General features: G+C 41.4%; 1 protein-coding gene across 2 annotated transcripts in view; it reads right to left on the bottom strand.

The window, feature by feature from the left end:
* EEPD1 (endonuclease/exonuclease/phosphatase family domain containing 1) overlaps positions 1 to 17,746 on the bottom strand; it is a 123,842-nt gene that overhangs the window by 44,607 nt on the left and 61,489 nt on the right. For both annotated transcript variants that reach the window (XM_079151173.1, XM_079151172.1), the window contains exon 3: positions 12,362 to 12,413. In XM_079151173.1, the coding sequence (XP_079007299.1) occupies positions 12,362 to 12,413 (52 nt within the window). The remainder of the gene's footprint in view (positions 1 to 12,361; positions 12,414 to 17,746) is intronic.

The raw sequence follows: 17,746 nt of genomic DNA, 5'->3' as shown, positions 1-17,746 counted from the left end.
TGGCCATAAAAGCAAAAATTTGACTTCTCACAGGCTCTGACTATCATAAACTAGTGAACAATAATGAATGATACTTCAGCAGTGTTCTTGGACTTTAAGTCACCTGGGGTCTTTTTAGAATGTGGTCTGATTCTGGGAATCTCAGATGGGGTTTGAGATTCTGCATTTCTTTAGTTTTTTAAACTTTATTTTATTCTAATTAGTTGTACGTGACAGTAAAATGTATTTATTCATTTTGATAGCGCATACTTAAATGAAGTGTAATCTCTCATTTTTCTGATTATATATTGCAGGATCACATTGGTCATGCAGTCATACATGTACATGAGGTAATAATGTCTGTTTCACTATACTATCTTTCCTATCCCCATGCCCCTTCCCCTCCCTCACTCCCCTCTACCTAATATGAAGTAACTCTATTCTTCCCTGTCCTACCTGCTTATTGGAAATTAGCTTCTGCATATCAGAGAAAACAATGGCCTTTGGTTTTTTGGGTTTGGCTTATTTCACTCAGCATGATATTCTCTAACTCCATCCATTTACCAGCAAATGCCAGAATTTCAGTCTTCTTGAAAACTGAGTAGCATTCCATCATATATATTTCTTTATCCATTTATCTGTTGAAGGGCATCTAGGTTGGTTCCATAGTTTAGCTATTGTGAGTTGAGCTGCTATAAACATTGATGTGGCTGTGTCACTGTAGCATGTTGATTTTAAGTCCTTTGGGTATAAATCAAGGAGTGAGATAACTGAGTCAAATGGTGGTTCCATTCCAAGTTTTCTGAGGAATCTCCATACTGCTTTCCATAATGGTTATACCATTTTGCATTCCCACCAGCAATGTATGTGTGTACCTTTCCCCCGACATCCTTGCTAACATTAATTGTTGCTTGTATTCTTTATAATTGCTATTCTGATTGGAGTGAGATGAAATCTTAGAGTAGTTTTGATTTGCATTTCTCTAATTCCTAGAGATGTTGAACACTTTTTCATAAATTTGTTGATTGACTGTATAACTTCTGTGAAGTGTCTGTTCAATTTCTTAGCCCATTTATTGATTGGGTTTTTTTGTTTGTTTGGTTATTTATTTATTTATTTATTTTGGTGTTAAAAGTTTTTTGAGGGGTTTCAAGATGGCGGCCTAGAGGGTGGCTGCATTTCATGTTGCTCCAGGATTCAGGATTCAAAAGAGGAGATATTGAGACACTTGGGACCAACTCAAAGCAGCCGGGTGACTCTCTCCTGTTGGGGAGGCGTCCCGGATGGGACGGTAGTCCCAGAACGCAGGGAACTTTGTGAAGTAGAGCTGCCGGCGAGACGCCCCTCTGCCTGCTGGAGCAGTGAACTCGGACAACTGGGAGCGTCGGAGAGAAGGCCGCTCAGCACAGCGCTGGGACTCGGAGCAACCACTGGGGCTCCGGCGGCTGCCCAGGGGAGGAGTGGTGAGGAGAGATGTGTGGACTCAGAACACCAGGGCCTGCCCTGAGGAGGAGGAGGAGGAGCGTGGCCGCTTAGATTCGGAGTGACTGCACCAGAGCTATAGGCGGTTGCCAGAGGAGAAGCCGCGCGGCGAGCTGTTTGGACTCTAAGCGACTGCCTCTGAACACCGGGGCCTGCCCTGAGGACGAGGAGGAGGAGGAGGAGCGCGGCCGCTTGGATTCGGAGTGACTACACCAGAGCTACAGGCGGTTGCCAGAGGAGGGGCTGCGCGGCGAGCTGTTTGGACTCAGACCACTTCTGAACACTGGGGCCTGCCCTGAGGAGTAGGAGGAGGAGGAGGAGGAGCGCGGCGGGTCGTTTGGACCCGCAGTGACTGCATTAGAGCTACAGGCATCTGCTCAGAGGAGGTGATTGGTGAGTTGTTTGGACTTAAAGTAACAGCTCCTGAACACAGGGGGGCTGCCTGGAGGAGAAGCACGGTGAGTCGCTTGGTCTCCAGTGCCGCACCAGAGCTCCGGGCGGTTGCCCAGAGGATGCATGCAGCGGGTCACGTGGATTCAGAGCCACTCAGAGCGACCACTCCTGAACACCCGGGGGGTTACCTGGAGGAGGAGGAGGAACGGGGAGGGTCACTTCGACTCGGAGTGATTGATTGCCCAGGGCTACGGGCGGTTGGTGGGAGGAGGCACGCAGTGAGTTGCTTGGACTCCTAGTGACCGCACCGGAATACTGGGCGGCTGTCTGGAGGAAGAGGCATGTGGCGGGTCTCTGGGGCTCAGAGCGATTGTACGGGGCCCCAGGTGGCTGCTCAGAGGAGGGGCTGCATAGCCAGGTGATTAGGTGCAGAGCAGGGTCCCAGGATCTAGGAGGCTTCTGGGTGGAAGAGCGGCACAGAGACAGGCTTAGGGGCAGAGCGAAGGTTCCAGGACTGCAGGCAGATTCTCTGAGGAGGGGCAGCCTAAGGAGATTCATCTGTGAAGGGTGAGGCTCCCAGGCCCAGGAGGTAGGGCTGGGCCCCTGGGAACATTGCAGAGGAAGGCAGACCAGCGCAGGCGGTAGCTGTAAATTGAGGGGAACCTCGAGGAGGGAACTGACCAGCGAGACCTCCCCACGGGTAAGTCTTCCCTGCCGGGTGAGGTTTCCCCACAAGGACGGTGAAACCAACACAGGCCCAAACAGGCCTTGCCTCAGCCCGCAGCCTAGTTCCCCTTTGGATGACCACTGGTCAACAAGTGGAGGCACCTCTGCCCACTAGCAGGGAATATACCCCACCTGAAGGCCACCACTCCTAGAGAGGCAGATTCCTTGTGGAGCACCACATTATCAACTTCCTCCAAGACTTCAGCCTACTGAAGGCTAACAGGGGATTATATATAGAAATCTTCAGGGACATTGTAAGTCAATAGAGGAAATCTGCAATATCTCAGCGGTCCACTGATACCTGTACAATATGAGAAAACAAGGAAAGAAAATGCTGCAAACAAATCTAGATGTTACATCAATAAAACCCAATGACAGCATGGCAGAAGAAATGACAGAAAAGGAGTTCAGAATGTACATAATTAAAATGATCAGAGAAGCAAACGATGAGATGAAAGAGCAAATGCGTGCACTGAATGATGAGATGAAAGAGCAAATGCAGGCATTGAATGATCGCACTAATCGACAATTAAAAGAGCAAATACAGGAAGCAAAAGATCATTTCAATAAAGAGTTAGAGATATTGAAAAAAAACCAAACAGAAATCCTTGAAATGAAGGAAACAATAAACCAAATTAAGAACTCCATAGAAAGCATATCCAGTAGGATAGAACACCTGGAAGACAGAACCTCAGACATTGAACACAAAATATTTAACCTTGAAAACAAAGTTGAACAAACAGAGAAGATGGTAAGAAATCATGAACAGAATCTACAAGAACTATTGGATATCATGAAAAGGCCAAATTTAAGAATTATTGGGATGGAGGAAGGCCTAGAGAAACAAGCCAAAGGAATGAACAATTTATTCAATGAAATAATATCAGAAAATTTCCCAAATCTCAAGAATGAAATGGAAAATCAAGTTCAAGAGGCTTATAGGACTCCAAATACACAAAATTACAACAGACCCACACCAAGGCACATTATAATGAAAATACCTAACATAAAAATAAAGGCTGTGAGAGAAAAGAACCAAATTACATTCAGGGGGAAACCAATACGGATATCAGCAGATTTTTCAATCCAGACCCTAAAAGCTAGAAGGGCCTGGAACAACATTTACCAAGCCCTGAAGAAAATGGATGCCAACCAAGAATCTTATACCCAGCAAAACTTACCTTCAAATTTGATGATGAAATAAAATCCTTCCATGATAAACAAAAGCTAAAAGAATTTACAAAAAGAAAGCCAGCATTACAGAACATTCTCAGCAAAATATTCCATGAAGAAGAGATGAAAAACAAAGAAGCAAATCAGCAAAGGGAGGAATTATCCTAAAGGAATTGTCAAATAAAGGAGGAAACAAGTTGTGTCAAACAAATAAATAAATAAAATTTAAAAAATGAACCAAATGACCGGGAAACCAAATCATATCTCTATAATAACCCTGAATGTTAATGGCCTGAATTCATCAATCAAAAGACATAGACTGGCAGATTGGATTAAAAAGAAAGATACAACAATATGTTGCCTGCAAGAGACTCACCTCATAGAAAAAGATACCCATAGACTAAAGGTGAAAGGATGGGGAAAAACATACCATGCACATGGACTCAGCAAAAAAGCTGGAGTATCCATCCTCATTTCCGATAATGTGGACTTCAAGCCAAAGTTAGTCAGAAGGGATAAAGAAGGTCATTTCATACTGCTTAAGGGAAGCATAAATCAGCAAGATATAACAATCATAAACATCTATGCCCCAAACAGTGGCTCATCCATGTATGTCAAACAAATCCTTCTCAATTTCAGAAACCAAATAGACCATAACACAATAATACTAGGTGATTTTAACATGCCTCTCTCACCACTGGACAGATCTTCCAGACAAAAATTGAACAAAGAAACCATAGATCTCAATAACACAATCAATAATTTAGACTTAACGGACATTTATAGAATATACCATCCAACCAAGAGCGAATACACTTTCTTCTCAGCAGCACATGGATCCTTCTCTAAAATAGACCATATATTATGCCACAAAGCTAATGTAAGCAAATACAAGAAGATAGAGACACTACCATGTATTGTATCAGATCATAATGGATTGAAGTTAGAAATAAATGAAAGAGTAAAACACAGAAACTATTCCAACATCTGGAGATTAAACAATATGCTATTATATGATGAATGGATAACAGAAGATATTAGGAAGGAAATTAAAAAATTCTTAGAGGTAAATGAGAACAAAGAAACATCATATCAAAATCTCTGGGACACTATGAAAGCAGTACTTAGAGGGAAATTTATTTCATGGAGCGCATTTAATAAAAGAAGTAAAACTCAACAAATAAACGACCTAACACTACAGCTCAAAGCCCTAGAAAAAAAAGAACAGAACAGCACCAAAAGTAGTAGAAGACAGGAAATAGTTAAACTCAGAGCTGAAATCAATGAAATTGAAACAAAAGAAACAATACAAAAAATTGACAAAATAAATAGTTGGTTCTTCGAAAAAATAAACAAAATTGATAAACCTTTAGCCACACTAACAAAGAGAAGACCAGAGAAAACCCAAATCACTAAAATTCGGAATGAACAAGGAAATATCACAACAGACAGGATTGAAATACAAAACATAATTAGAAGCTATTTTGAAAATCTATACTCCAACAAAATAGAAAATTTCGAAGACATCAACAGGTTTCTAGAGACATATGAATTGCCTAAACTGAACGAGGAGGACATACATAATTTAAATAGACCAATTTCAAGTACTGAAATAGAAGAAGTCATCAAAAGCCTACCAACAAAGAAAAGTCCAGGACCAGATGGGTTCTCAGCTGAGTTCTACAAAACCTTTAAAGAAGAGCTCATTCCAATACTTCTCAAAGTATTCCATAAAATAGAAGAGGAGGGAACCCTCCCAAACTCATTCTATGAAGCCAATATCACACTGATACCTAAACCAGACAGAGACTCATCAAGGAAAGAAAATTTCAGACCAATATCCTTAATGAACATCGATGCAAAAATTCTCAACAAAGTTTTAGCAAATCGCATACAAAAACATATTAAAAAGATAGTGCACCATGATCAAGTGGGTTTCATCCCAGGGATGCAAGGTTGGTTCAACATCAGGAAATCAATAAATGTAATTCACCATATCAATAGACTTAAAGTCAAGAATCACATGATTATTTCAATAGATGCAGAAAAAGCATTTGATAAAATACAGCACCCCTACATGCTCAAAACGCTAGAAAAAATAGGGATAGTGGGAACATTCCTTAACATTGTAAAGGCCATTTATGCTAAGCCCACGGCTAATATCATTCTAAATGGTGAAAAACTGAAAGCATTCCCCCTAAAAACTGGAACAAGGCAGGGATGCCCTCTTTCACCACTTCTATTCAACATCGTTCTTGAGACTCTGGCCAGAGCAATTAGACAAACCAAAGAAATTAAAGGGATAGGAATTGGGAAAGAAGAACTCAAACTATCCCTGTTCGCTGATGACATGATTATATATTTAGAGGAACCTGGAAATTCCACCAGAAAACGCTTAGAACTCATAAGTGAATTCAGTAAAGTAGCAAGTTACAAGATCAATGCCCATAAATCCAACGCATTTTTATACATAAGTGATGAATCTTCAGAAAGAGAAATTAGGAAAACTACCCCATTCACAATAGCCTCGAAAAAAATAAAATACTTGGGAATCAATTTCACAAAAGAGGTGAAAGACCTCTACAATGAGAACTATACAACACTAAAGAAAGAAATTAAAGAACACCTTAGAAGATGGAAAGATCTTCCATGTTCTCGGATAGGAAGAATTAATATTGTCAAAATGGCCATACTACCTAAAGTGCTATACAAATTCAATGCAATTCCAATTAAAATCCCAATGACATACCTTACAGAAATAGAGCAAGCAATTATGAAATTCATCTGGAAGAATAAGAAACCCAGAATAGCTAAAGCAATCCTTAGCAGGAAGAGTGAAACGGGGGTATTGCAATACCAGATCTAAAACTCTACTACAAAGCAATAGTAACAAAAATGGCATATAGGTACCAAAATAGACAGGTAGATCAATGGTACAGAATAGAGGACATAGACACAAACCCAAATAAATACAATTTTCTCATACTAGACAAAGGTGCCAAAAATATGCAATGGAGAAAAGATAGCCTCTTCAACAAATGGTGCTGGGAGAATTGGAAATCCATATGCAACAGAATGAAACTAAACCCATATCTCTCACCATGCACGAAACTAAACTCAAAATGGATTAAGGACCTTGGAATCAGACCAGAGATCCTGCAGATTATAGAAGAAAAAGTAGGTCCAGATCTTCAACATGTCGGGCTAGGACCAGACTTCCTTAACAGGACTCCCATAGCACAAGAAATAAAAGCAAGAATCAATAACTGGGATAGATTCAAACTAAAAAGCTTTCTCTCAGCAAAGGAAACTATCAGCAATGTGAAGAAAGAGCCTACAGAGTGGGAGAATATCTTTGCCAATCATACTTCAGAGAGAGCACTCATCTCCAGAATCTATAAAGAACTCAAAAAACTCTACACCAAGAATACAAATAATCCAATCGAGAAATGGGCTAAGGAAATGAACAGACACTTCACAGAAGAAGATGTACAAGCAATCAATAAACATATGAAAAAATGTTCAACATCTCTAGTAATAAGAGAAATGCAAATCAAAACCACCCTAAGATTCCATCTCACCCCAATTAGAATGGCGATTATCAAAAATACAAGCAACAGGTGTTGGCGAGGATGTGGGGAGAAAGGTACACTCATACATTGCTGGTGGGGCTGCAAATTAGTGCAGCCACTCTGGAAAGCAGTGTGGAGATTCCTTAGAAAACTTGGAATGGCCCCTCCATTTGACCTAGCTATCCCACTCCTTGGCCTATACCCAAAGGATCTAAAATCAGCATACTACAGAGATACAGCCACATCAATGTTCATAGCTGCTCAATTCACAATAGCCAGACTATGGAACCAACCTAGATGCCCTTCAATTGACGAGTGGATAAAGAAACTGTGGTATATATACACAATGGAATATTACTCAGCCATAAAGAATGACAAAATTATGGCATTTGCAGGCAAATGGATGAAATTGGAGAATATCATGCTAAGTGAGATAAGCCAATCTCAAAAAGACAAGGGACGAATGATATCGCTAATAAGTGGAGGATGACACATAATGGGGGGGAGGGAAGGGTTAGTGTTAGGGTTAGAGTTAGGGTTAGGGAGGGGGGCAAGTATGGAGGAAGAAAGTACTGTATAGAGGGTAAAGAGGGATGGGAGGGGTGGGGGGAAGGGGAAAAATAACAGAATGAATCAAACAACATTATTGTATGTGGATTTATGATTACACAAATGGTATGCCTTTGCGCCATGTACAAACAGAGAGGCAACATGTATCCCATTTGTTTACAATAAAAAAAAAAATAAAAACAAATTAAAAAAAAAAAAAAAAAAAAAAACTCAAAAAACTCTACTCCAAGAAGTCAAATAATCCAGTCGACAAATGGGCTAAGGAAATGAATAGACACTTCACAGAAGATCTACAAGCAATCAACAAACATATGGAAAAATGTTCAACATCTCTAGTAATAAGAGAAATGCAAATCAAAACCACCCTAAGATTCCATCTCACCCCAATTAGAATGGCGATTATCAAGAATACGAGCAACAACAGGTGTTGGCGAGGATGTGGGGAGAAAGGTACACTCATACATTGCTGGTGGGGCTGCAAATTAGTGCAGCCACTCTGGAAAGCAGTGTGGAGATTCCTTAGAAAACTTGGAATGGACCCTCCATTTGACCCAGCTATCCCACTCCTTGGCCTATACCCAAAGGACTTAAAATCAACATACTACAGAGATACAGCCACATCAATGTTCATAGCTGCTCAATTCACAATAGCCAGACTGTGGAACCAACCTAGATGCCCTTCAATTGATGAGTGGATAAAGAAACTGTGGTATATATATACAATGGAATATTACTCAGCCATAAAGAATGACAAAATTATGGCATTTGCAGGCAAATGGATGAAATTGGAGAATATCATGCTAAGTGAGATAAGCCAATCTCAAAAAGACAAGGGACGAATGATATCGCTAATAAGTGGAGGATGACACATAATGGGGGGAGGGAAGGGTTAGTGTTAGGGTTAGAGTTAGGGTTAGGGAGGGGGGCAAGTATGGAGGAAGGAAGTACTGTATAGAGGGTAAAGAGGGGTGGGAGGGGTGGGGGAAGGGAAAAATAGCAGAATGAATCAAACAACATCGTTCTGTGTAAATTTATGATTACACAAATGGTATGCCTTTACGCCATGTACAAACAGAGAAACAACATGTATCCCATTTGTTTACATTAAAAAAAATTTTTAAAAAGTTTTTTGAGTTCTTATGTATCCTAGAGATGAATGCTTTATCTGAGGTGCATGTGGTGAAGATTTTCTCCCAATGTGTAGGTTCTCTCTTCACATTATTGATTGTTTCTTTTGCCAAAAAGAAGCTTTTTAGTTTGAGTCCATCCCATTTATTGATTCTTGATTTAACTTCTTGACTTTCGGAGTCCTGTTAAGGAAGTCAGGTCCTAGGCCAAAATAGTGAATATTTGGGCCTACTTTTTCTTCTAGTAGTCACAGGGTCTCTGTTTTAGTGCCTAAGTCTTTGATACACAGTGAGTTGAGTTTCATGCACCGTGAGAGATAAAGGGTTTAATTTCATTTGGTTACATGTGGCTTTCCATTTTTCCCAGGACCACTTGAATAAGCTATCTTTTCTCCAGTTAATGTTTTTGGCACCTTTGTCTTCTATGAGATACGTCTATTTATGTGGGTTTGTCTCTGTGTCTTCTATTCTGTACCACTGAACTACATGTCTGTTTTGGTGCCAATACCATGTTGTTTTTATTACTATAGCTCTGTAGTATAGTTTTCGGTCTGGTATTGTGATACCTCCTGCTTCACTTTTCTTGCTAAGGATTGCTTTGGCTACTCTGGGTCTCTTATTTTTCCAAATGAATTTCATGATTACTTTTTCTAGTTCTATGAAGAATGTCATTGGAAGAGTCTACATTTCTAATAGGTTTCCAGTGCTGCTGGTCTGTGGGCCACATTTTGAGTAACAAAACTCTACAGTTTAAAAAGGCTTTTCAGTGGAAGAGAATCTGTCAGTCATGAGGCTCTCAGGGAACATATCTTATTTCGACATATCACCTGGCCCAATCTTACTGCAAAAAATAGTACTATTGCAGGCAATATATCATATGTTTCCCCAAATGCAACTGGCCACCAAACTCATGATATCTGGTTGCTTTTGGACTTTTCTAGACATGTTTTCTACTGACACACTAATGAATGAACGAATGCGCAGAGGGGAAAGAAGGAAACTGAGTGCACTTGGCTCTCAGCTTGCCCCCGTGCATGTTTACATCATCCTGAAAGCTTTCTGCTGGTCATCAATTGAGATGAAAAACAACACAACCTTATCATCAGACTTGAGAGAAGAAGGCAGAAGGTGGAAGATGAAGAGTAGGAAGAAGAGTAAGTACAGCAGCTAACTTCTGGGGATTACTGAGTGCTGGACAAGGTGCTTAAGACCTTCACGCGGACTGTTCATTTAACCATCTCAAAACCTCTGTGAATTGGGGATTATAATGATGTCCGTTTTTCTGACTGAGAACCTGAGGCTCGAAGAGAATAAATAACCCATGATAATCCATTCATGAGGAGGCAGGCTTTGGTCACACGCCATAGGAGACTCTACAAGGAATTCTCAGGGTAATACACCTGGCTCCACTGCCAACCACCACAATCTGGCATTTCACTGTTAGATTTTGGATGCAGTAAGTCACCATGACTTGGCAAGGCTATGTGGCCTCTCTAAATTGATAGTAACACACCTCAAAAGGCCTAACTGATATTTTTGGTGCAGGTATTTTTATTATACTGCTACACTTAGTACTGGGTGGCTTCACACTTACCAGGGTTTCTGACTTTATTTATTTATTTTGAGGAATAACACAAATAACTGTAGTGAACATAATGAAGAAAAAAGAATGGGGGAAGGGTAAGAGAGTTACTTAAAAAGTTTCGAGAACATACAAAAAAAATTTTCATATACCCTTTTGCCCAGGAGGCTCAGTTGCTTGCAATTTGTCCCATTTGCTTTACTGTTATGCTGATCTCTCTCTGAGATACATAGATCACTATTTTTTTTTTCTTTTTGAAATCATTTGAGAACAAGTTTTAAACTTCATGCTTTATTCCTAAATATATCAGCATATAATTCCCAAAGACAAAACTAATGTTTTATATGATCACAAGCAAATTATCAAATTAAGGAGAAGTTGGCATTGATATAATACCTTTATTTAATCTACTGTCTGCATCCAATGCTGTCATTTGGCTAATAGCTTTTATAGTCAGACCTAGTGTGTTTTAATGGCTGAATGCATATTAAGAATTAATATAAGTAATTAAGAATTAATATGAGTAGAGAGCTTTTGGTATTTCGAAAGCCCTTTCACTACATTAACTCATTTAGCTCTCCTCTCACCTCTCTGAGGCTGGGCAGTAGCACAATCCCTGTTTTACCCCCGCTGGAAATGAGGCTGAGGGGATATTAAATACAATACCAGAGCTCGGACCCCTCCCTCCCCCTCAGCATTGCTTGGTACTTATTTTAAAGGATTCATTCATTTTAGTGCCACCAGACTGGTCACTGATCTAAACCATTTTAAATTACAAAAATAAAATCATATTGTTTGGGTGCTTATCTCTCTAACCATTTTTTGAGCATTACTGATTCCAATTAACACCGACAGCTATGCCTACAGGAAAAGTCCTGAGCTACCCCGGGGGAACTGCATGGTATGAGCCACAGCCTAAGGTGTGGCCTGTGGGGGCCTGCACTCCTCAGCACCTGCCCAGCCTGCTTTGCAGAGCCTCCCCACTTCGCATGCAGAACTTGAACCCAGGACCAGCAAAGGATCTCGTTTTGGACTTGACCTGAACATAGAAAATAGAGACACACTGGATGTCTCTTCAGGGGACAGTGAAACATTAATTTGGTGGTGGGTTAATCCACTTTCAGGTATATTCCCCAAGAGTTGAAAGCAGGCACTTGAAAAGATATCTGCACACCAATGCTCATGGCAAACAGTATTCAGTTTCCCAATCCTCAGAGGTGGCCTAAAAATTAGGGATGTAAACATATGAACTTGCCTACTAAACAGAAAAGCACTGGTTTGGGAAATGAAAACTATGGAATTCAAATCATTACCTTTCCATTTAGTTTATTTGCCTTGGGCAAGTTACTGAACATCACCAGGCCTCAATTTCATCAGCCACGTACCCAGATGAGAACAAACACTATGCAGAGAGGCGGGAAGGGGTGAGTTCAGCACCTGGCTGCTGGGAGGCCTCTGGTTCATGGTGCTTGGAAGCACAGAAGGCCTTTCCAGAGTGTGGCCCATCCTGTCGCAGGCCAAACCCCTGCCCTCACACAACCCTAGAGTAACCAGGTAAGGCTGCATCGGCAAGTGCGAATGAGGTATGCGCAATGTGGAGAGTTCTGATTACAGTTCTGGACACCTCACTGTCCAGAATACAAAATAATGGACCACCTTTGTCATAAGTGCCGTCTCTGGTGACAGGGAGCAGACTTTTCCCCATGTGTGGCAATCTGCTGTTTGTGGAGGTGGGGCAGGAAGAGCAGAATGTTTACCTTTTCCAGGGCCTCTTTGTCAAGTAGTTCTTGCACAGCTAGAAGCTTGATGCTGTAAGAAAAAAAATCAAAACCACACTTGAAAACAAATCATGTTACATCACCAAGCATCGTCACACGAGTTGCAAGAACAAAAGTGTGAAATTTCAGCCTGCATTTTTGTCACTTCCCATCTTATGGTGACCTTTAGTTTGAATTAAAACCACTATTTCAAAAATAGTAAAATATTTCTTCATTTTAAAGGTAATTTTACCAAATCATCCAGCAATTCCACTTTCAGGTATATTCCCCAAGAGTTGAAAGCAAGCATTTGAAAAGATATTTGCACATTGATGCTCATGGCAACAGTATTCAGAATAACAAAAAGGCAGAAACAACTCCAAGATTCATCAACAGATCACTGGATAGACAAAATGTGGTTCATATATTCAATGGAATATATCATTCAGTCTTTAAAAGCAAGGAAATTCTCATACCTGCTACAACACAGAAGAACATTGAAGACATTATGCTAAGTGAAATATGCCAGTCACAAAAATACACACAGTGCATGATTTCACTTACACAGGGGACCCACAGTGGTCAAGATGATAGAGGCAGAAAGGAGAATGGTGCTTTGTGGGGACTTTTGCGGGGAATGGGGAGTTACTGTCTAATGGGTATGGAATTTCAGTTTGGGATGAGCAAGTGCAGGAGACAGATGGTGGTGGTGGCTACACAAAATATGAATGTGCTAATGCCACTGAGCCATACGCTTAAAAATGGTAAAAAAAAAAAAAAAAAAAAAAAAAAAAAAAAAAAAAAAAAAACAGCAAATTTGATGTTAGGTACATTTCACCACACCAAAAAAAAAAAAAAAAAAAAAAAAAATCTATAAGTAACTTTAGCTGCTTCATGCAAGGAATTTGAATAAATTCAGACAATTATAGAAAACAGTTCCCCAAATTCAGTACCCATTTTCACCTGGTGCCCCTTTGATGATAATGAGCAAATAGATAAAATCAATACATACAGAGGACCTGCTCAGCAACACTGCTGGAGCCTTACTGTGTGCAGTGGCAGAGCAGGTATGATGATCTGGACATGGCCCCGCCTGCAAGGTGCTCAGAGCCTCTTTGAAGCTACAGTCAGATCAGAATATGATGTGTGGCGTATCATGTATATGCACAGAGATGCAGAGAGGGGCCTGGCCCCACAGAGATTGGAGGAGGCTTCCAGGAGGGAACAAGACAGTCTTGCCTGGGGAGGGTGTTGGGAGGAAGACCATCCACAGAGGGATCTACAAAGATAATCAGGGGTTGAGAGATGACTTGTCAGTTTCCAGGCTAGAGGCCTGAGCCTAGACTGCAGTCAATAGTTAGGAAGAAAGAATTCAGAGGTGGATACAGGTTTTATAGGGAAGCTATTTTCCTTTTTTGGACATGCTCTTTTGAAGGGTTCATGGGCCCAATGAGCAGGTGGCTGTGGCTGTAGGAGAGGCCTACACTAGCTTCAGCACATGGGTAGAAGCATTAGTGTTCAAGGAGACTGTCTAGGAGTAGGTCAGCTGTTGCTGGTGTCATGAGGTTCCCTCCCCACCTGGCTAATGTGCTGGGGTGATTGGTCACTATAGTTCCCACTCCTATCACCTGCCTAGGCTCTGAAAAGCAGAGATGGTCTCCACCTGTTCCACTTGGCTCCCTCCACAGGATTACGTCATTGGAAGATTCACCTTGACTTGCAGAATTCTTCAGCCTCTCTTTGGACAACTAAGCAAGTACATCTAACCAAATGCACTGGGTTATTTAAAAGCAGCTCCAGGAAGTGCAATAAATTTTTTCAAGGCTTATAAGATGCCATTACCAACAACAACCAAGATTTAGCAAACATGGAGCGTAATGGACAGGTCTCTGGGCATTCCCTCACCCCAGCCACACCAGCTTTCCTTCTGTCCACTGGACAGGTTTGATTTTGTTGTTTCTTTGGCTTGGAAGGATCTTCCTCAAGAGCTTTACAACACAAACTCCATCTCAGGGTCTCATTCTAGTTGAAATGTGAATGCATCTCCTCCAGGCAACCTTCCTGAACACCCACGGTTTACCGTGGAGTGCCTCTGTTCACTTTGTATTTTTCTGGATATATTTACTGGTATCTTTGGAGTATTTATTTGTTGGGATGCTTTTCTCTGTCTTCTCCCAAGTGTGGAGAAGTCCCCTGTGGATGGGGCTCAGACATTCTTTTCTTTTTTCCAGGTACCGGGGATTGAACTCAGGGGAGCTTAACCACTGAGCCACATTCCCATCCCTTCTTTGTATTTTATTTGGAGACAGGATCTCGCTAAATTGCTTAGGGCCTCACTAAATTGCTGAGGCTAAGCTTTGAATGAGTGATCCTCCTGCCTCAGCCTCCCAAGCTACTGGGATCACAGATGTGCACCACTGTGCCTGGCTCAGACATTCTTAAACCCATAGTTACATCTGCAGTGGCTAGATCACATGGAGAGCAGCTCAAGGAGTGCTTACTGACTGATGGGACACAGATGCCTAAGGGCCAAGTTGCTTTCAAAGCTTCCATATTCCAGCTCAGACATTTCCAGGGTGGGTAAAATCACAGACTATACCTTGGTTTCTCCATCTGACAAAGAATGCTTCAAATAAGATGATTGGATGGATTCATCCTCAGCAAAGCTGCTATGTGCAGTTGCATGACAGTCATTAATGAAATATGCCTAGCGGCAGGTCAAAGCCATTGGCCACTCCTCAGCACATTCTGATTCTCGATATACAAATCTAAGATTCCAAGTTAGCAATTTGGATGGCAACTTACACGCTAAGTTGGGAGTGTCCAGTTGTAGCTCAAGTTTCAGAAGCTTAAACTGACTCTGAAATAACCACTGGAAAATGTTGACACTGGAGGGACATTTTAAATAGTCTCTTATCCCTGCCCCTTCTGCAGTCATGAGGTCTGATTTAGTATCAGATATCAGATATCAACAGGCTTGAAACAAGGCTGAGGCACTTTTAGGCTTTTTAACTCTCTTTTACTCCCCATTTACAAAGATACTACCCTCTAGTCACTGAAAGCCATGATCTGAAAGCCAATGTTTTCTGAATGATAAGGAAATTGAAATGACTTGACTTTTTGTGTGCCAAGGATTGAACCCAGGGGCACTTAACCACTGAGCCACATCCCCAGTGCCCCCCACCCCCTTTTAAAAAATATTTGTATTAGTTGTTGAGGAACCTTTATTTATTTATTTGTATGTGGTACTGAGAACTGAACCCAGTGCCTCACACTGCTAGGCAAGCGCTCTACCACTGAGCCACATCCCCAGCCCTTTTTTGTATTTTATTTAGAGACAGGATCTTGCTGAGTTGCTTAGGGCCTCCCTAAATTGCTGTGGCTTGCCATCCTCCTGTTTCAGCCTCCCAAACCTTAGTTGAGTTGAGTTTTATTTAGGTAAAAAGATGAAGGCTATCACCCCTGCTCTCAACAGAGATGGCAAACAGTTGGCATGCACACTGTGACTCTCTGACCCTTTCCATCTCTTCCCATGGAAATTTCCCACACTGTACTTACATCCAACTTCAGAATCCTTCTTAACACTCCAGGGAGCCAACACTAATCTACTGAAAATGGCATGTGAGCTAAAACCCATTTAACATCTGTTCTAAAATCAACACTAAGTAGTATTAATGTAAGAGAGTTAGGGAAGATGGAAAAAAAATAGAAATAATTCTCCCACCACTAAAATCTACAAGTTAGGAAGCTTTAGGGGCAGAGGGAGAGAGAAGATGATACAATAATCAATTCTATATTTTGAGTTTCAGAACAGGAACCATTGCGTTAATAAGCTCAGCTGCTACTGCTGCTCATTACCTTGGGTCTCTTCAGCAAGTTGTGCCTCTTCCTCCTGAGAGATGCAGCCCCTTGAGTGTTCTCAGACATTCTGTTATGTAACTATCCTAATGTTATTTCTAACCTTACTGGACACTCTTCAAATCTGGGGTACTTATTTCAGTACTTATGCCATCAGATTCTTCTAGCACATCAGGTACTCTTTGGGAGGAAATTTCATACATATGAAGGAGCACCAACCTATTTACCAAATCTTCTATTTGACATCATCTAACTTCCTGCCCTGGAAGAGAATTTGATATCTCATTTTCAGTTCCACCCCTCCCTAATCTCCCTTCCTCCTTCTGCTAATTCCATAAACAAATATTGAATACCTCTTATATTTTAGAAACTGTGCCATGAATCAGGGAACTCTATACCATCCCTGCCCTCAAAGAGCTGACAGAAGCTAGGATGTTGCTTGGGTACCAGGCAAGGGAGGGAGGTGGGGTATGTGTCTTTCTGAGAATCTCCCAGGTTTCAATGTGGACCAGTGGAGTTGGGCCTAAGAAAATATGTCTGTTGGTGGCATGGTGCTTGGTCAGCATCCTCTGAAAGCAGCAGAGCCCCATCAGATGAAAGCTGCAATAAACTGCAATTTCTTTTTCTGCGCACCACTTTGAGAAAAGAGGCAAATCGTACAAAAGCAGCTGATAGCAGTGATGTATTTAGAAGAAAGACAACTTCAAGAGCAAGTTCTGAAGTGAAGATGGACAACACTCAGAAACACACAGAGTGCACACAATTGGTTTGCTAAGTAAGTTTCAAGAAGGCAAGGTGCTTGAGGGCAGATGTCTTGTTTAGTTGGATAGTATCTGGCACAGTAGGCTTATAAAGGAATTAGAAGTGATGACAGGGACAATGCCAGGCACACACTGAGGGTGGAGAAGAGAAGCTGTGGTGTAGAAGAGACAAGCTAGGTGACACCCTTGCAGGCTGGGTGGCTTGGGGCTGCAGACAGATGAACCACAGTGATCCCCAAACAAAACATACGAGCGACCTCTACAGGAGCTACGAAATGCTTAAGGGCTAAACTCCCAACTCTACTGACACTTGTGCTTCCAGGATAGATGATAACCTAAAGGGGACTATAGTCAAGAACTCCTTCTAGCTCCCTTTCTCTGAGGATTCCAGCAACTGACTTTCTGTTGTATTTATTATGTGACAGTGTAGTACACGAGATGTAACAGCATATACATAAATGCTCTGCAATGGATCCATTTATTGTTGCAGAGATAAAATACTTAAGGATTATGTATTATATAGAAGGCTCTACTGGGTGCTAATGAGCAAAAGCTGCCTTTGACTTCAGACATCTGAATCTAACAGAAGAACCAGGCAAGTATATCAGTCACACAATGAGCATCCTCAAGGGTCAAGCACTGCTCTGTGGCCTGCTGGAAGGTCACTATGCAAAACTGGACAGCCCCCAGGAAGAGACTCCTGAGCTGACAACTACAGACATGCAAAGCAGAGGGGACAGGAGTGTTCTAGGTAGGGTGACAGGAA

Source organism: Sciurus vulgaris (genome assembly GCF_902686455.1).
Source record: "Sciurus vulgaris genome assembly, chromosome: 8".
NCBI classification, from domain to species: Eukaryota; Metazoa; Chordata; class Mammalia; order Rodentia; family Sciuridae; genus Sciurus; species Sciurus vulgaris.
Note: the sequence above shows the minus strand (reverse complement) of the source record. Positions and strands in the feature narration are given on the sequence as shown.